Source organism: Rhinoraja longicauda, chromosome 38, assembly GCF_053455715.1.
Source record: "Rhinoraja longicauda isolate Sanriku21f chromosome 38, sRhiLon1.1, whole genome shotgun sequence".
Lineage (NCBI taxonomy): Eukaryota > Metazoa > Chordata > Chondrichthyes > Rajiformes > Arhynchobatidae > Rhinoraja > Rhinoraja longicauda.
In genome coordinates, this window is record NC_135990.1 from 6049409 (window position 1) to 6067951 (window position 18543).

At 45.0% G+C, this 18543-nt stretch overlaps 1 protein-coding gene across 8 annotated transcripts in view; it reads left to right on the forward strand.

Annotated features, from left to right (window-relative positions):
* Positions 1–3961, forward strand: part of LOC144610884 (tyrosine-protein kinase CSK) — a 112733-nt gene extending 108772 nt beyond the window's left edge. For all 8 annotated transcript variants that reach the window (XM_078429854.1, XM_078429858.1, XM_078429856.1 and 5 more), the window contains one exon: positions 2719–3961. In XM_078429854.1, coding sequence (XP_078285980.1) covers positions 2719–2901 — 183 coding nt within the window. In that variant the 3' untranslated portion in view covers positions 2902–3961. The remainder of the gene's footprint in view (positions 1–2718) is intronic.
* The last annotated feature ends 14582 nt before the right edge of the window (positions 3962–18543 follow it).

The following is an 18543-nucleotide window of genomic DNA, read 5'->3' on the forward strand; positions in this document are numbered from 1 at the left end:
AAAATGGAAGTACCTTTAGAATGGGGATGAGGGGGAATATCGGTAGCCAGAGGGTGGTAAATCTGTGGAATTCATCGCCGCAGATGGCTGTGGAGACCAAGTCACTGGCCATTTTAAAGCGGAGATTCTTGATTGGTAAGGGTGTCAAAGGCAAAAATATTAGCGTGGAGTAAGATAGACCACTCTGTCGAAACCACCTATACTGAAGTGTAAGAAAATAACTGCAGATGCTGGTACAAATCGAAGGTATTTATTTCACAAAATGCTTGAGTAACTCAGCAGGTCAGGCAGCATCTCAGGAGAGAAGGAATGGGTGACGTTTCAGGTCGAGACCCTTCTTCAGACTGAAGTGTAGTACTCAAAGGAGCCATTTTAGTAGGCAAAACTCGCCGTTCGCTCTGCCTCGCGCAGTGTAATCAGTGTTTTGGGGGAACAGTATGTGTGATGATACCATAAAAATGCAGAATATATCTCATCTATCAATTCACAGATTTTTGTTATTTTTCTTTTTAAATGTTTCTGCAAGTTTCTGCCTACTAAAATGGCGCCACGACATACTACGATTATTAGGGTCGAGTGGTCTATCTTGCTCTGCTCTATTATCTTTGGTCAAAGGTTACGGGGAGAAGGTAGGAGAATGGGGTTGAGAGGGAAAAATGGATCAGCCATGATTGAATGGCGGAGCAGACTCAATGGGCAAACTGGCCTAATTCTGCTCGCGTATTATGATCTGTAAATTGGGAGAATATCTACTCAAAGTATGTCTGTGAGTGTTCTTGTGTCCAAGAGACCCAGTTTAATAAATTAGAGCCCTTTTTGGCCTGCTGCTTTGTACAGGGCACAATTTCTTAATACCACTTTACTTTTTACATTGTTTTTGTATAAACTGCATTGGCACTACTAGTTAGAACCTTAAGGCTGTATTATTGTCTGTTATTTAATGTACCTTGGGTTTAAACTTCATCTGAATTTAAATGACCTTTTGGGTGGGTAAATTAGTGTAATTATATTTTCTAGTCCAAACTATCCATCTCTTCGACAGCCTGACCTGCTGAGTTACTCCAGCACTTTGCGGTTTGCTTAAGATTCCACCACCTACAGTATCTCCAGCCTTTTAGTATTCAGTGTCACAATAAATTGGTTGGGGAGAAATTATATATTTAAAACTGAGCTTGGCGCTTTTTGATCTGGATTGCTTTTCAATTGTTAGTGATGTTTATTTTATGTCAAACTCCTCAGTTCATGGTGAGAAACATGGCAAATTCATGAACCCGATTGGGCATGAAAGCCAGTCATCGGATAGTATTGGAAATGTAGAGTACAATGTTATTGCCTTTTAAAGGGAAGAGACTATTGATGGGCATGCTGGGACATAATGATTCTATTGACTCCATTTATACCTCGCGCTGCCTCGGCAAGGCCAGCAACATATTCAAGGATGAGTCGCACCCTGGCCACTCTCTCCTCTCTCCTCTCCCCTCTCCCATCAGGCAAAAGGTACAGAAGTGTGAAAACGCACACCACCAGATTCACGGAGAGTTTCTTCCCAGCTGTTATCAGGCAACTGGATCATGGAAACAGAAAATAGGTGCAGGAGGAGGCCATTTGGCTCTTCGAGCCAGCACCGCCATTCATTGTGATCATGGCTGATCATCTACAATCAGTAACCTGTGCCTGCCTTCTCCCCATATCCCTTGATTCCACTAACCCCCAGAGCTCTACCTAACTCTCTTTTAAATTCATCCAGTGAATTGGCCTCCATTGCCTTCTGTGGCAGAGAATTTCACAAATTCACAACTCTCTGGGTGAAAATTTTTTTCTCACCTCAGTTTTAAATAGCCTCCCCTTTATTCTTAGACTGTGTCCCCTGGTTCTAGTTTCCCCCAACATTGGGAACATTTTTCCTGCATCTAGCTTGTCTAGTCCTTTTATAATTTTATATGTCTCTATAAGATCTCCTCTCATCCTTCTAAACTCCAGTGAATACAAGCCCAGCCTTTCCAATCTTTCCTCATATGACAGTCCCTCCATCCCAGGGATTAACCTCGTGAACCTACGCTGCACTGCCTCAATAGCAAGGATGTCCTTCCTCAAATTAGGAGACCAAAACTGCATACAATACTCCAGATGTGGTCTCGCCATCCTATCACAACCAGAGAGCAGTGCTGAACTACCACCTACCTCTTTGGTGATCCTTGGACTATCCTTGATGTGATTTTGCTGGCTTTACCTTGCACTAAACGTTATTCCCTTATGTATTTGCACACTGTAAATGGATCGATTGTAATCATGTATTTAGTTTAGTTTAGATTAGAGACACAGCATGGAAACAGGCCCTACAGCCCACCGAGTCCGTACCAACCAGCGATCCCCGCACATTAACACTATCCTACACACACTGGGGACAATGTACACTTATACCAAGTCAATTAACCTACAATCCTGTACATCTTTGGAGTGTGGGAGGAAACCGAAGATCTGAGAGAAAACCCACGCAGGTCACGGGGAGAACGTACAAACTCCGTACAGACGGCACCCGCAGTCAAGATCGAACCCGGGTCTCTAGTGCTCCAAGCGCTGTAAGGCAGCAGCTCTACCGCCGCGCCACCGTGTACTGTCTTTCTGCTGACTGGTTAGCATGCAGCAAAAGCTTTTCACTGTACCCGTGACTATAAACTGAACAGAAACTAAACTGATTTTTAACAATTAATCCCGCAGCCTCTGAAGGATGTGGTTCCTCGTGTTGAGAAAGGTTACAAAATGGATCCACCTGATGGGTGTACACCTTCTGTTTACGAGTTGATGAAACTGTGCTGGGATTTGGACCCTGGTCGAAGACCATCATTCCAGCAGTTACGCACAAAGTTGCAGGAAATCAGAACTAAGGACGTGCACCTGTGACAGACCCAAAATGCCGTGGGACTTTTTTTTAAAAAACTGCTCAACATTGAACCAAGAGTGCTGAGACTTTTACAAAGCAACCTTTCAAAAAAAAAAAAAGAACTCTGCATATCATAGCCTTGTTTCATCCTCCTCTTTCTCCCTCTCTCTCTGCCTCCCCCTCTCTCTCTCTCTCCCCCCCCCCCCCCCCCCTCTCCCAAGTTGTGTACTGCAGCGGGACAATGATCCCCTTATCCCCACTTAAAAAAGCATGCTTACACATCTTTTGTCAGGACCTTCAGTCGTTTGTGGTCTTTGTTTTGTGCCAAGTGCCTCCAGCCAAAAGATGGTGCTTATTTACTTATCTATACTTTGCAACATTTGTCCTACCAAAATGTTGTGTCAAAATGAGGTCTAGTGGTGAAATATTTCTCTTAATCAACATAACACGGTTTTGTGTTTGTTTATTTTTGCTTTCCCATCCAAATTTGCTGAGTCGGATTTTTATTTTAAATACTTGTGGTTTTTATAAAGGAAAAATGGATTTTCATTTTTATGTTCTGTAATGCTCCACTGGTTTGAAGTGAACTCATTGCATGTAATGTGGGAGGTGTATATTGCACTCGTTTTAGCTGCCAAGACAGATTAAAATACTGAAATAAACCATTCCATAATGACCATTTCTAAATGGCTGTTACGTTTTAAAATTTGATTTTTGAAAACTTGGAAGAATATTCCTGCTGTCTTTGTCTGAACCCTGTTGTAGACTCGTTGATCTCCAACTGAGAGAGTACTGGAATGGCTTTACTGGACTCAGTTTTGCTCTGGTGTTGCCTGTCCTACAGGTGCTGGGCTATAACCAGAAAATGGATTCATGTTTTATTCCAAAAGTTTTATTCCAGGCTTGTTTGTATATGGCAAAATTATGGATTTTTGATTCTGCACCTGTAGATAAAGTCAGTGATGCTTGTGGCTGACAAGGTACATTTGCAACATGAGATATGTGAAATAAAGGTAGTTAATTGCACAGATGCATTGTAGATGTCACAAGTGATTTATGTTTATAAATAAAGCACAAGCTGTTGGAAAAACACAACTAGATAAAATGCTCATTTGGCGAAAGATGTGGTAGGTTTTGCCACATTTGATGATTTCACCAATTGTATTGTAATATTGTAACGCGGTCAAATGAAAAAAAATCGGATGCCCCATAATCGTGAAAGTAATTTGATTATTTGAGATTTGCGTGAGTTTGTCGTATCAGGTGAACATGGCAGATTTGGCCAAAGATAGACACAAAATGCTGGAGTAATTCAGCGGGACAGGCAGCATCTCTGGATAGAAGGAATGGGTGATGTTTCGGGTCGAGGCCATTCTTCACACTCTTAAGAAGGGTCTAGACCCGAAACGTCAGCCATTCCTTCTCTCCAGAGATGCTGCCTGTCTGTCCCGCTGAGTTACTCCAGCATTTTGTGTCTACAGTATAAACCATCATCTGCTGTTACTTCCTGCACATGGCAAATTTGGCTGTACAATCCGTACAATCAGCATCGATGCCTCATTAATCAGTGCGATCTGTGAGCATGTTCTCTGCGCAACTTGGATGCAAAGGTAATGATGCATGTCTCATTCCTGCCTCCAGCAGAGGGAGATGATGATAAATATCCCTTTCAGAGGAATTAATTCAAAACGCATGTTTTAAAATGTTACCCAGCAATTTGTCTCGACGCTGACTGACGTAATCTGTCGAAGGGATTGAAGTGTTGGTGGTTTGAGTGTTCGTCATGCAACTTGTGTTTTCTTTCCTGTGTCCTTGAGTCTGCACTGATGAGAGCAAGATTAAGTACTACACCGGACAATGAAATGTGGCCTGCTACTGGGCACACAAGTACTGTGGAAATGGCTACCTGCACAAGATGCTGGAATTCTGACTAGCTGCGGTCTGGACCGAAATCTGGAGAAAAAAATGACCGTGAAGCTGCATGTTGCTTGGGATTAATTTTGTTTTAATTAATTTCTCATCGGCTTGCCCACATTTTTTAAGCATTGTGCTGAGGGTAAGTAATTGTCTGTTCAAAGATTCGGCCTCGTGGTATTAATCATAATCATAACCATACGTTATTAGCCAAGTATATTTTGCAACATATGAGGAATTTCACTTACAGTCATCAGAACAATAAAAAAGCAACAGGACACACAAAATACATTTTAACATGAACATCCACCACAGTGACTCCTCCGTGTTCCTCACTGTGACGGAAGGCGAAAAAAAGTTCAATCTCTTCCCTTCTTTGTCCTCCGGTAGTCGGGGGGCCTCTAACCTTCCGTTGACGGGACGATCTTGTTCCCATAGCCGGCGATCGGACCTTCCATCGGGGCGATCAAGCTCCTGCACCGGGGGGAATCTCAGCTCCCCGTGCCGGGCGATTGTACAGTTGGTTTTTATAGCATGCAGGTCCCTCGTATGTAGGATAGTGTTAGTGCGTGGCGTGATCGCTGGTCGGCGCCGACTCGGTGGGCCGAAGAGCCTGTTTCACTAAAGTCTAAAGTCAGTGAACTCGTAAAACATGCTGTGATCATTGCCACAGTGGTATTTGGCAGTTTTTAAAATCAGAATTATTTACTTTCCAAAGATAGACACAAAATGCTGGAGTAACTCAGCGGGGACAGGCAGCATCTCTGGAAAGAGGGAATGGGTGATGTTTCGGATCGAGATCCTTCTGGCTGAAAGTCATGGGAAAAGGAAACGAGAGATACAGACGATGATGCAGAGTCCATCACATGACACATTCCTTCTCTCCAGAGATGCTGCCGGTCCCACTGAGTTACTCCAGCATTTAGTGTCTAAGGTTTAAACCAGCATCTGCAGATCCTTCCTGCTTATTTCCTTTCCAGTTTGGTTAAAGATTGCATTGCTTCTTCAGCTATGCAGTGACTTTCACTTAATGACTGGCATGGTGAGGTCTGTGAACTTCCTAGAAAAATTATCCATGCTGCTTAAGGCTGCAATCCTTGCAGCGTTAGCAGTGTGCTGACAAATGGCCTAGTTAATTATCTGCCCTAATCATGTCTACAACTGCTTAAGCCCCTGGCTCTAGAATTCTTTCTAAAATTCAATCTTGTGCTGTGCAGTTCAAGCTTGGTTGTACAGTGCCCTCCATAATGTTTGGGACAAAAGACCCATCATTTATTTATTTGCCTCTGTACTCCACAATTTGAGATTTGTAATAGAAAAAAATCACACGTAGTTAAAGTGCACATTGTCAGATTTTAATAAAGGCTATTTTTACACATTTTGGTTTCACCATGTAGGAATTACAGCAGTGTTTATACATGGTCCCCCCCCCCCCCCACCCATTTCAGGGCACCATAATGTTTGGGACACAGCAATGTCATGTAAATGAAAGTAGTCATGTTTAGTATTTTGTTGCATATCCTTTGCATGCAATGACTGCTTGAAGTCTGCGATTCATGGACATCACCAGTTGCTGGGTGTCTTCTCTGGTGATGTTCTGCCAGGCCTGTATTGCAGCCATTTTTAGCTTATGCTTGTGTTGGGGACTAGTCCCCTTCAGTTTTCTCTTCAGCATATAAAAGGCATGCTTAATTGGGTTCAGATCGGGTGATTGACTTGGCCACTCGACTTTTTTCCAGAACTGTGGTTGCTCGTTTAAGTACTTCTAGGCAAACTGTAACCTGGCCATCCTATTTTTGTGGCTAACCAGTGGTTTGCATCTTGCAGTGTAGCCTCTGTATTTCTGTTCATGAAGTCTTCTGCGGACAGTGGTCATTGACAAATCCACCCCTGAAGAGTGTTTCTGATCTGTCGGACAGGTGTTTGGAGATATTTCTTTATTAGAGAGAGAATTCTTCTGTCATCAGCTGTGGAGGTCTTCCTTGGCCCACCAGTCCCTTTGCGATTAGTAAGCTCACCAGTGCTCTCTTAATGATGTTCCAAACAGTTGATTTTGATAAGCCTACGGTTTGATGTCTCCAACAGTTTTATTTTTGTTTCTTTGTCTCATAATGGCGTCTTTGACTTTCATTGGCACAACTTTGGTCTTCCTGTTGATAATAAACCGTAATAAAAGTTTCCAAAGGTGATGGAAAGAGGAGGAAAGACAAGGTGCTGAAAGCTCTCTTATGCCTGCATTAAGAAGGCAATTAAACACACATGAGCAATTACAAATGCCTGTGAAGCCATGCGTCCCAAACATTATGGTGCCCTGAAATGGGGGGGGGACTATGTATAAACACAGCTGTAATTTCTACATGGTGAAACCAAAATGTGTAAAAATGGCCTTTAATAAAATCCGACTGTGCATTTTAATTACATGTGATTTTTTTTCTATTACAAATCTCAAATTGTGGAGTACGGAGGCAAATAAGTAAATGATGGGTCTTTGTCCCAAACATTATGGAGGGCATTGTATGGATATTTCAAAATAAAATTTAATTTGCAATTTACATGCACATGATAATTAAATTCATGGTAATCTAGAAATGGGATAAAAGTAACGGGTATAAAATCCATAAATTGTGCCTTTGTTATGTTGAGGCAAATGTTACAGTCTGATCTTGAGCAATTTATTTTACATTGGGCATATACTTGGTTGGAGTGTGAATCATGTTCATAGGAATCTTGGTGGGTTGGGAAGGGAAGGGTACATATAATTTTGAACACAGTATTCTCAGTGACGCAGCTTGGAAAAAGGCCTTTCGGCCCACAGTCCACGCCAACTACCGATCACCTGTTCACATTTGGAGGAACAGCACCTCATATTTCGCTTGGGCAGCTTGCAGCCCAGTGGTATGAACATTGACTTCTCTAACTTTAGATAGTTTCTCTTCCCCTCCCCCTTCCCAGTTCTCCCACTGTCTTCCTGTCTCCACCTATATCCTTTTTTTGTCCTGGTCCCCCTGACATCAGTCTGAAGAAGGGTCTCGACCCGAAATGTCACCTATTCCTTCTCTCCAGAGATGCTTCCTGACCCGCTGAGTTACTCCAGCATTTTGTGATACCTGTTCACACAAGTTCTACGCTATCTCTTTCTCATCCACTCCCTGCACACTAGAGGCAATTTAAAGGCCAACCACAAGCAAGCCCGCACGTCTTTTGGCTGTGAGAGGGGAAACGGAGCACCTGGAAGAAATCCACAGGGAGAACAAGCAAACTCCACGCAGACAGCACCTGAGATCAGGATCTCTGGCGCGGTACGGCAGCGGCTCTACCATCTGTGCCATTCTGCCGCCCACAAGTGGTGATCCTGACCAGTGACTGAAATTGAAAACCTTCCCATCATAGTCCAAGTTGTGGAATTCCATTTAAACATGCAGTCTAAAAATAACAACGCACCATCATATGGATATTCCTGAGCCTCTACGAGTGAATAGAAGTGCAATAAATGTTTCTTTGCTAATCTGCAATCCAAGAACAAATTGTGCAAGGAATGAAATGGTTTCTGCAGAGATATTTGGCCTTCATTCTTTGAAAAGTGAATGGCGGCCAGCAAGTCAAACGGACTAAACATTTTTCCCTGAAATCCACATTTTCTGCAAATAAGCATTTCACGGGACTGATTTTTTGCTGAATAATGGCACTCGGTCTTTGTCAAGATGTCTCTTAAAGCTGCTGGCACGCTACCTGCGACATGTGTTACACAGATTAGATCAACTCTTTGGCTTTGGAGCTTTACTGCCTCCCATGAAGGTCTTGTTCGGTAAACTCCAAATATAGCAATACATAATATCCTGGTGCTTATGGAGTAAGGTTGCTAAAAGATAATTATTAATGATGAGGCTCTGTTGGATTTATTGTGATCAACATGGGGGCTGATTGTGGTTATGAAACCAAGTAACTATTGGTGTGTGTTACTGCCCTCTGTGACCCATTCTGTTTATGTAGCCAGGATTGGTGCCAATGAACCTGATATGCAACCCGCCAGGAAAAATGACAGCCAGCAAAAGCCGATTACAATAGTCAATTTGAGTTTATTATCACATGCACCTTTGCAATGTGGTAGAGCTACTGCCTTACAGCGCCAGAGACCCGGGTTCGACCCTGACTACGGGTACTTGTCAGTATGGAGTTTGTATCTTCTCCCCGTGATCTGCGTGGGATTTCTCCGGGATCTCCGGTTTCCACCAACACTCCAAACATACATATAATTGGCTTGGTATAAGATGGCAGGGGAAGAGAAATGACATTCTGGCCTTCCATTGCAGTGAGGAGGGGAGTGGAGGAGACTCACTGTGATGGATGTTTCTTTTTTTTGTGTTGGTTGGGGTTGTGTAATTTGCTTATTTTATTGCTCTTATTGTTGGACTGTGGGTGACTACATTTCGTCCAAAAAACTTGTTTTTTGGATGACAAATAAAGATATCCTGAATCCTGTAAATTGTTTCCCCCCCCCCCCCCCCCCCCAGTGTGTGTGGGATAAAGGGGATCGCTGGTCGGTGTGAACCTGGGCCGAAGGGCCTGTTTCAGTGCTGTGTCTCTAACTAAACTAAAAAAGTACAATGAAGATCTCACCCTCTCCTTATAGCTCAAACCCTCTAGACCTGGCAACATCCTCGGAAATATCTGTACCCTTTCCAGCTAGACATCTTTCCTGTAACATTCCCTGTAGCATCTGAGGAAGGAGATTGTTAACAGTTTCAGGATCAAGAACATATATGCCTGGCTTGCATCTTGCAAAAGTAACACTGGAAGGGAATAAAGAACTGTTCATATTGCTACCCAGACCACCCTAACCCCGGGCACTTTCCCTTGCAACCGCACGAGATGCAACACCTGTCCCTTTACCTCCCCCCTCAACTCCATCAAAGGACCCAAACAGTCTTTCCAGGTGAGACAGAGGTTCACCTGCACCTCCTCCAACCTCATCTATTGCATCCGCTGCTCTAGATGTCAACTTATTTATATCGGCGAAACCAAGCGCAGGCTCGGCGATCGCTTCGCTGAACACCTGCGCTCGGTCCGCATTAACGCAACTGATCTCCCGGTGGCCCAGCACTTTAACTCCCCCTCCCATTCCCAGTCTGACCTCTCTGTCATGGGCCTCCTCCAGTGCCATAGTGAGGCCCGCCGGAAATTGGAGGAGCAGCACCTCATATTTCGCCTGGGCAGTTGGCGGCCCGGTGGTATGAACGTCGACTTCTCCAACTTCAGATAGCTCCTCTGTCCCTCCCTTCCCCTCCTCCTTCCCAGATCTCCCTCTATCTTCCTGTCTCCACCTATATCCTTCCTTTGTCCCACCCCCGACATCAGTCTGAAGAAGGGTCTCGATCCGAAACGTCACCCATTCCTTCTCTCCCGAGATGCTGCCTGACCTGCTGAGTTACTCCAGCATTTTGTGAATAAATCAATGTTCATATTTTAATGTTCCAACTTGCAAAGGAATAAGATTTGTATCTGCCGCGCTGAGAGAATTTGCAGAAGTAATCTAGGTCTGCAAGGGTAAAGCTGTTTCTCATTGTAACGAAATCTGTTGTAGAAAGGTGCCTCGTGAAGTAAACAAGATTTCCATGTACAAATTAAACTAAACAAATGCGGCGGACTTCATGCTGTTACGCAAGACTGGAGATCCTTGGCATGACTAATGATCTGCACACAGGACTTTAAACCTCACCGCAGTAGCAAGAGAATTTAAAACTGGGTAAAACAAAATCCAGAATTTAAAAAAAAACCAACCTCGAATCAGTCATGCACATAAGTACTGGAGGAACTCAATGGGCCAGGCCGTTTCTCTGGAGAACGTGGGTGTGTGATGTTTCAGGTCGAGACCCTTCTTCAGATTGAAGAAAAATCCTGACCCTAAACGTCACCTATCCAGGTTGAGTAGGCTAGGACTCTATTCCTTCAAGAGCAGGAGGATGTGGGTGATCTTATAGAGGTGGTCAAAATCATGAGAGGAATAGATCGGGTAGATGCACAGAGTCTCTTGCCCGGAGTAGGGAACTCAAGAACCAAAGGACATAGGTTTAAGGTGAGAGGGGAAAAGATTTAATAGGAATCTGAGGGATAACTTTTTTCTCACAGGATGGTCGGTGTATCTTCCTCGCTCCCACACTCTGGAATTTTCTTCGCTCTGCTCCTGAAACATGTCTTCAGCACCGTAACAAGAGGGGATCTACCTGCGTACTAGATCAGACGGCAGGCTCTTCAACCTCACCCGCCTCCGAGCCAAGACAAAAGTACGTGAAGCTCTCATCAGAGACATGTTGTTCACCGATGGCGCAGCAGTTGTGTCCCACACCCAGCAGGAACTACAGTCACTGATGGACCGCTTCTATCGGGCTTGCAAGGACTTTGGGCTGACCATCAGCCTGAAGAAGACGAATGTCCTGGGACAGGATACAGAGGCACCGCCTGTCATCACCATCGACGACTACGAACTCGATGCCGTCCATCAGTTCACGTACCTCGGCTCCACCATCACCGACAACCTCTCCTTGGACACAGAGATTGACAAGAGGATCGGGAAGGCAGCTACAACTCTCGCTCGCCTCACAACTCGACTGTGGACCAACCCAAAGCTGACAGTGTGGACAAAGATAGCAGTCTACAATGCCTGTGTCAACAGCACGCTGTTGTACGGCAGTGAGACATGGACTACATATGCCAGACTGGAGAGAAGACTCAACACCTTCCACCTTAGAAGCATCCGCCGTATCCTGGGTATATCCTGGCAAGACGGAGTGTCCAACGCTGAGATTCTGTCTGGCGCTGGCCTTCCGAGTATGTACACTCTACTCAGGCAGCGCAGGCTGCAGTGGCTAGGTCATGTCCACCGCAAGGAGGATGGCCGTATTCCAAAAGACATCCTCTATGGAGAGCTGACATCTGGGAGGAGAACCATCGGCCGCCCCCAGCTACATTACAAGGATGTCTGCAAGAGAGATTTGAAGGTGCTCGACATCGATGTGGAGTCCTGGGAGAGCCTTGCAGCTGACCGCACGAAGTGGAGAGAGAGGTACCCTGAACCAACATCTCAAAACGGGGGAAGAGAAACTGATGAACGCAGCGGCAGACAAGCGGGCACGCAGAAAGGAGCGCAGCAACTTCAACAGACCAGAGACCGCACACAAATGTGACCTTTGCCACAGAGACTGTCACTCCCACATTGGTCTCTTCAGCCACAAACGACGCTGCTCTAGCCGAGGTGTGGAGCAAGCAGCCAACTAGGATGCATCACCCACGGTCAGCCATGACCGAGGGGGCCTAAGAAGAAGGCAGGTGTATGGAACGAAATGCCAGAGGAGGTAGTTGAGGCAGGTACTATGGCAACATTTGTCAGGTATGTGGATAAAACAGGGTTGGAGGAACATGGACATGAACACATCACAAAGACAGCCTTCTTCCACCTCAAAAACATTGCCCGTCTCCGTCCATCCCGCTCCTCCACAGCTGCAGAAACCCTCATCCACGCCTTCATCACCTCCCGTCTGGACTACTGCAACAGCCTCCTCTATGGCGCACATTCAAAACTCCGCTGCCCGTCTACTCACACACACCTCGATCCGTGACCATATCACCCCCGTCCTTTATAAACTCCACTGGCTCCCCATCCCCCAGAGAATCCAGTACAAAATCCTCCTCATAACCTACAAAGCCCTCCATAACCTGGCCCCATCCTACCTGACCGACCTCCTCCACAGGCACACTCCCACCTACACCCTCCGCTCTGCCGCTGCCAATCTCCGATCCCCCCACATCCGGACCAAACTCAGATCCTGGGGGGACAGGGCTTTCTCCATCGCTGCTCCCACCCTATGGAACTCACTACCCCAAACCGTTAGAGACTCCTCCACACTCACCACATTCAAAACATCGCTGAAGTCTCACCTGTTCAGTACTGCCTTCAACCACTGAAAGTCACCTCACCTTCTGTCTCCTTTCTCTGTTCATTTATTTATTTACTTATTTATCTATTTATTCATTTCCCTATGTTCTCAAAATCTCTGTAAAGCGTCTTTGAGTATATGAAAAGCGCTATATAAATAAAATGCATTATTATTATTATTATTAAATGCTGGTAGGTGGGACTAGTGTAGATGGGACATAATTGGCCGGTGTGGGCAAATTAAGCCAAAAGGCCCGTTTCCATGCTGTAAGACTCTATATTCTCCAGAGTTTGCTCCTGACCCACTGAGTTACTCCAGTACTTGTGTCCTTTGGTGTAAACCAACATCTGCAGTTCCATGTTTCTACACGAGAACCAATCAATCATACTGCTCGTAGTATCACAGAACGCCACTCTTCCATCAATTAAATTATTAATAAGGGAAGTGAAGTGATATTTCTTTTTCTTTCCTTGCACATTACATGAAACAAAGATTCGAAGAGGTTCGGAGATTTAACTACCTGAAAAACTAAGTGCAATGTCTCCTGAATTTCTACATCACATTGATAGACAATAGACAATAGGTGCAGGAGGAGGCCATTCGGCCCTTTGAGCCAGAACTGCCATTCAATGTGATCATGGCTGATCATTCTCAATCAATACCCCGTTCCTGCCTTCTCCCCATACCCCCTGACTCCGCTATCCTTAAGAGCTCTCTCAAGCTCTATCTAGCTCTCTCTTGAATGCATTCAGAGAATTGGTCTCCACTGCCTTCTGAGGCAGAGAATTCCACAGATTCACAACTCTCTGACTGAAAATGTTTTTCCTCATCTCCGATCTAAATGGCCTACCCCTTATTCTTAAACTGTGGCCCTTGGTTCTGGACTCCCCCAACATTGGTAACATGTTTCCTGCCTCTAACGTGTCCAACCCCTTAATAATCTTATATGTTTCGATAAGGATAGCGGAGTGAGGGGGTATGGGGAGAAGGCAGGAACGGGGTACTGATTGAGAATGATCAGCCATGATCACATTGAATGGTGGTGCTAGCTCAAAGGGCCAAATGGCCTCCTCCTGCACCTATTATCTATTGTCTATTGATAAGATCCCCTCTCATCCTTCTAAATTCCAGTGTATACAAGCCTAGTCGCTCCAGTCTTTCAACATATGACAGTCCCGCCATTCCAAGAATTAACCTAGTAAACCTACGCTGCACGCCCTCAATAGCAAGAATACTTCAAGAAAACTTGAAAGATAGCCACAAAATGCTGGTGTAACTCAGCAGGGACAGGCAGCGTCTCTGGAGAGAAGGAGTGGGTGACGTTTCGGAATCGAGACCCCTCTTCAGACTGACTGAAGTTAAACTTCGAACCTGGCAAGCTAGAAGTAAAGTTGTTATCAGAGTTAAAAATGGGTGCCGGCATTACGTACAAGGTAGATTAATTGAACTTGGAGGCAAGGGAATTTTCTGCTTTGCCGCGTCGCGTGTAATTCTTTTTACAATGTGCGTATCGCAATGGGGATCTAGTTTGTGAAGTGTAGCCCAACAGAAGCTGTTTACAGTTGCAGGCATGGCTGGGCAGGGTTTCCAGTACCTGGGGCTGTTCCAAATGTGCTGGGTTTTGTAGGAAGGAACTGCGGATGCTGCTTTGAACTGAAGATAGACACAAAATGTTGGAGTGACTCAGTGGGACAGACAGCATCCCTGGAGAAAAGGAATAGGTGACGTTTCGGGTTGAGACCCTCCTTCAGTGCAGGATTAGGTGTTTCTCTTTGTTTTCATGCTTCGCGTGGATTTCATCAGAAGTCTTGAGTCTTCTGAGAATTGATTGTAATTATGTTCTTGTGCAATGCCCATGTGCCAAGTGGTAGCATTGGTTAATTAAAAGTATTAAGTCACCAAACCTTAAGCTCGATGCAGCAATGCGGTCAGATTCACTTACTGTTCAGATCTATAAGGAGAGGGCAAAGGTTAATGACAAAAATATGTTGTTTCATAGAAACATAAAAAATAGGTGCAGGAGTCAGCCATTCGGCCCTTTTAGCTAGCACCGCCATTCAATATGATCATGGCTGAACGTCCAGAATCAGTACCTTGTTCCTGCTTTCTCCCCCATATCCCTTGATTCTGTTAGCCCTAAGAGCTATATCTAACTCTCTCTTGAAAACATACAGTGAATTGGCCTCCACTGCCTTCTGTGACAGTATGTAGCCAATATGTAGTTTCACAATATGTAGTCTGAACAAGGGCCTCGACCCAAAAAGTCACCCATTCCTTCTCTCCAGAGATACTGCCTGACCCGCTGAGTTACTCCAGCATTTTGTGTCTACCATGTAGTTACCACAAGTCTTGTGCGGACTGAGTAAATACAAAGCACATTGGGTTTTAGTTTAGTTTAGAGATACAGCGCGGAAACAGGCCCTTCGGCCCATCAGGTCCGCACCGACCAGTGATCCCCACACATTAACACCATCCTACACACACTAGGGACAATTTTTATATTTACCAATCCAATTAACCTTCAAACCTGTACGTCTTTGGAGTGTGGGAGGAAACCGAAGATCTCGGAGAAAACCCACGCAGGTCACGGGGAGAACGTACAAACTCCGTACAGTTTGACGTAACTTGTTTCAAAATAAAATAAAGATCATTATCTTGTGCTTCTGTTGCAGCTGAGAACACTGCTTAATGTAAGGAACAGCACCTCATATTTCGCTTGGGCAGCTTGCAGCCCAGCGGTATGAACATCAACTTCTCCAACTTTAGATAGTTCCCCTGTCCCTCTCTTCCCCTTCCAGTTCTCCCATTATCTTCCTGTCTCCGCCTATATCCTTCCTTTGTCCCGCCCCCCTGATATCAGTCTGAAGAAGGGTCTCGACCCGAAACGTCACCCATTCCTTCTCTCCTGAGATGCTGCCTGACCTGCTGAGTTACTCCAGCATTTTGTGAAATAAATACCTTCGATTTGTACCAGCATCTGCAGTTATTTTCTTACACTGCATGATGTGAGATATCAGTTTCAGTGCCACTTGCCCCACTTGTCATGTTACACATTCCTGCACTGTCACTATAATGGTGGCACAGTGGCGCAGCTGATAGACCTGCTGACTCACAGCGCCAGAGACCCAGGTTCGATCCTGATCTCGGTCGTTGTTTGTGTGGAGTTTGTACATTCTCCCTGTGACCACGTCGGTCTCCTCCTGGGGTGCTCTGGGAGTTTCATACGGTCATAAGTGATAGGAGTAGAATTAGGCCATTCGGCCCTTCAAGTCTACTCCGCCATTCAATCATGGCTGATCTAACTCTCCCTCCTAACCCCATTCTCCTGCCTTCTCCCCATAACCTCTGGCACCCGCACCAATCAAGAATCTATCTCTGCCTTACAAATATCCACTGACTTGGCCTCCACAGCCTTCTGTGGCAAAGAATTCCACAGATTCACCACCCTCTGACTAAAGAAATTTCTCCATCTCCTTCCTAAAAGAACATCCTTTAATTCTGAGGCTGTGACCTCTAGTCCTAGACTCTCCCACTGGTGGAAACATCCTCTCCACATCCACTCTATCCAAGCCTTTCATCCCACATCCCAAAGATGTGCGGGTTTGTGGGTTAATTGGGCCTCTGTAAATTGCTTCTAGTGTGAATGGAGTGGATGAGAAAGTGGGATGACATAGAACTAATGTGAATGGAAGATCGATGGTCAGTGTGGACTCAGTGGGCCGAAGGGCCTATTTCCATGCCATAAATGTAAACTCCACCACCCTGATGAACTGGCATAGATGTTTAGAAACATAGAAAATAGGTGCAGGAGTAGGCCATTCGGCCCTTCGAGCCTGCACCGCCATTCAATATGATCATGGCTGATCATCCAACTCAGTATCTCGTACCTGCCTTCTCTCCATACCCCCTGATCCCTTTAGCCACAAGGGCCACATCTAACTCCCTCTTAAATATAGCCAATGAACTGGCCTCAACTACCTTCTGCGGCAGAGAATTCCACAGATTCACCACTCTGTGTGAAAAAAAACGCTCTCATCTCGGTCTTAAAAGACTTCCCCCTTATCCTTAAACTGTGACCCCTTGTTCTGGACTTCCCCAACATCGGGAACAATCTTCCTGCATCTAGCCTGTCCAACCCCTTAAGAATTTTGTAAGTTTCTATAAGATCCCCCCTCAATCTTCTAAATTCCAGCGAGTACAAGCCGAGTCTATCCAGTCTTTCTTCATATGAAAGTCCTGCCATCCCAGGAATCAAACTGGTTTAACTTTATCTGATCCTCTATTCTGTGAAGCTTAGCACTTCTTATCACTTCATGTTGTCTTTAGTACACTGGACACAAACTGAAACCAGGATAGAAGCGATAACATTGATATCCTCCACAGATGCTGCCTGACCTGCTGAGCTATTCCATCAATTTGTATTTTGCTTAAGATTGCGGCATCACCAGTTCCTTGTATCATCACCAGCAGGTCTTTGGTTTGTTGCCATGTACTTTATTTTTTTGACTTGATATATAAAAGGAGGAAAAATTACCCCTATAAGTGTTCCGAGAAATCAAGGGATATGGGGAGAAGGCAGGCACGGGTTACTGATTGTGGATTTTTAGATTTTAGATTTAGAGATACAGCACGGAAACAGGCCCTTCGGCCCACCGGGTCCGCGCCGCCCAGCGATCCCCGCACACTAACACTATCCGACACCCACTAGGGACAATTTTTACATTTGCCCAGCCAATTAACCTACAAACCTGTATGTCTTTGGAATGTGGGAGGAAACCGAAGATCTCGGAGAAAACCCACGCAGGTCACAGGGAGAACGTACAAACTCCGTACAGTCTGGCGTAACTTGTTTCAAAATAAAATAAAGATCATTATCTTGTGTTTCTGTTGCAGCTGAGAACACTGCTTGATGTGAGATATCAGTTTCAGTGCCACTTGCCCCACTTGTCATGTTACAAGATGTGCAGGTTTGTGGGTTAATTGGGCCTCTGTAAATTGCTTCTAGTGTGAATGGAGTGGATGAGAAAGTGGGATGACATAGAACTAATGTGAATGGAAGATCGATGGTCAGTGTGGACTCAGTGGGCCGAAAGGCCTATTTCCATGCCGTAAATGTAAACTCCACCACCCTGATGAACTGGCATAGATGTTTAACTTTATCTGATCCTCTATTCTGTGAAGCTTAGCACTTCTTATCACTTCATGTTGTCTTTAGTACACTGGACACAAACTGAAACCAGGAGAGAAGCGGTAAAATTGATATCCACCATGTTAAGTGCATTTACAATAATGGGTGAAAAGCTAATCAATTTTGGCAAAGGATCTGAAGACCTGAGCTGTTAACTGTTTCTCTTTCCATAGGTGTTGCCTGACCTGAGTATTTCCAGCATTTTGTTCTTATTTCAAATTTCCAGCATCTGCTGATCTGAAGAAGGATCACGACCGGAAAGGTCCCCCATCCATTCCCTCCACAGATGCTGCCTGACCTGCTGAGCTATTCCAGCAATTTGTATTTTGCTTAAGATTGCGGCATCACCAGTTCCTTGTATCATCCCCAGCAGGTCTTTGGTTTGTTGCCATGTACTTTATTTTTTTGACTTGATATATAAAAGGAGGAAAAATTACCCCTATAAGTGTTCCGAGAAATCAAGGGATATGGGGAGAAGGCAGGCACGGGTTACTGATTGTGAGTTTTTAGATTTTAGATTTAGAGATACAGCGCGGAAACAGGCCCTTCGGCCCACCGGGTCCGCGCCGCCCAGCGATCCCCGCACACTAACACTATCCTATACCCACTAGGGACAATTTTTACATTTG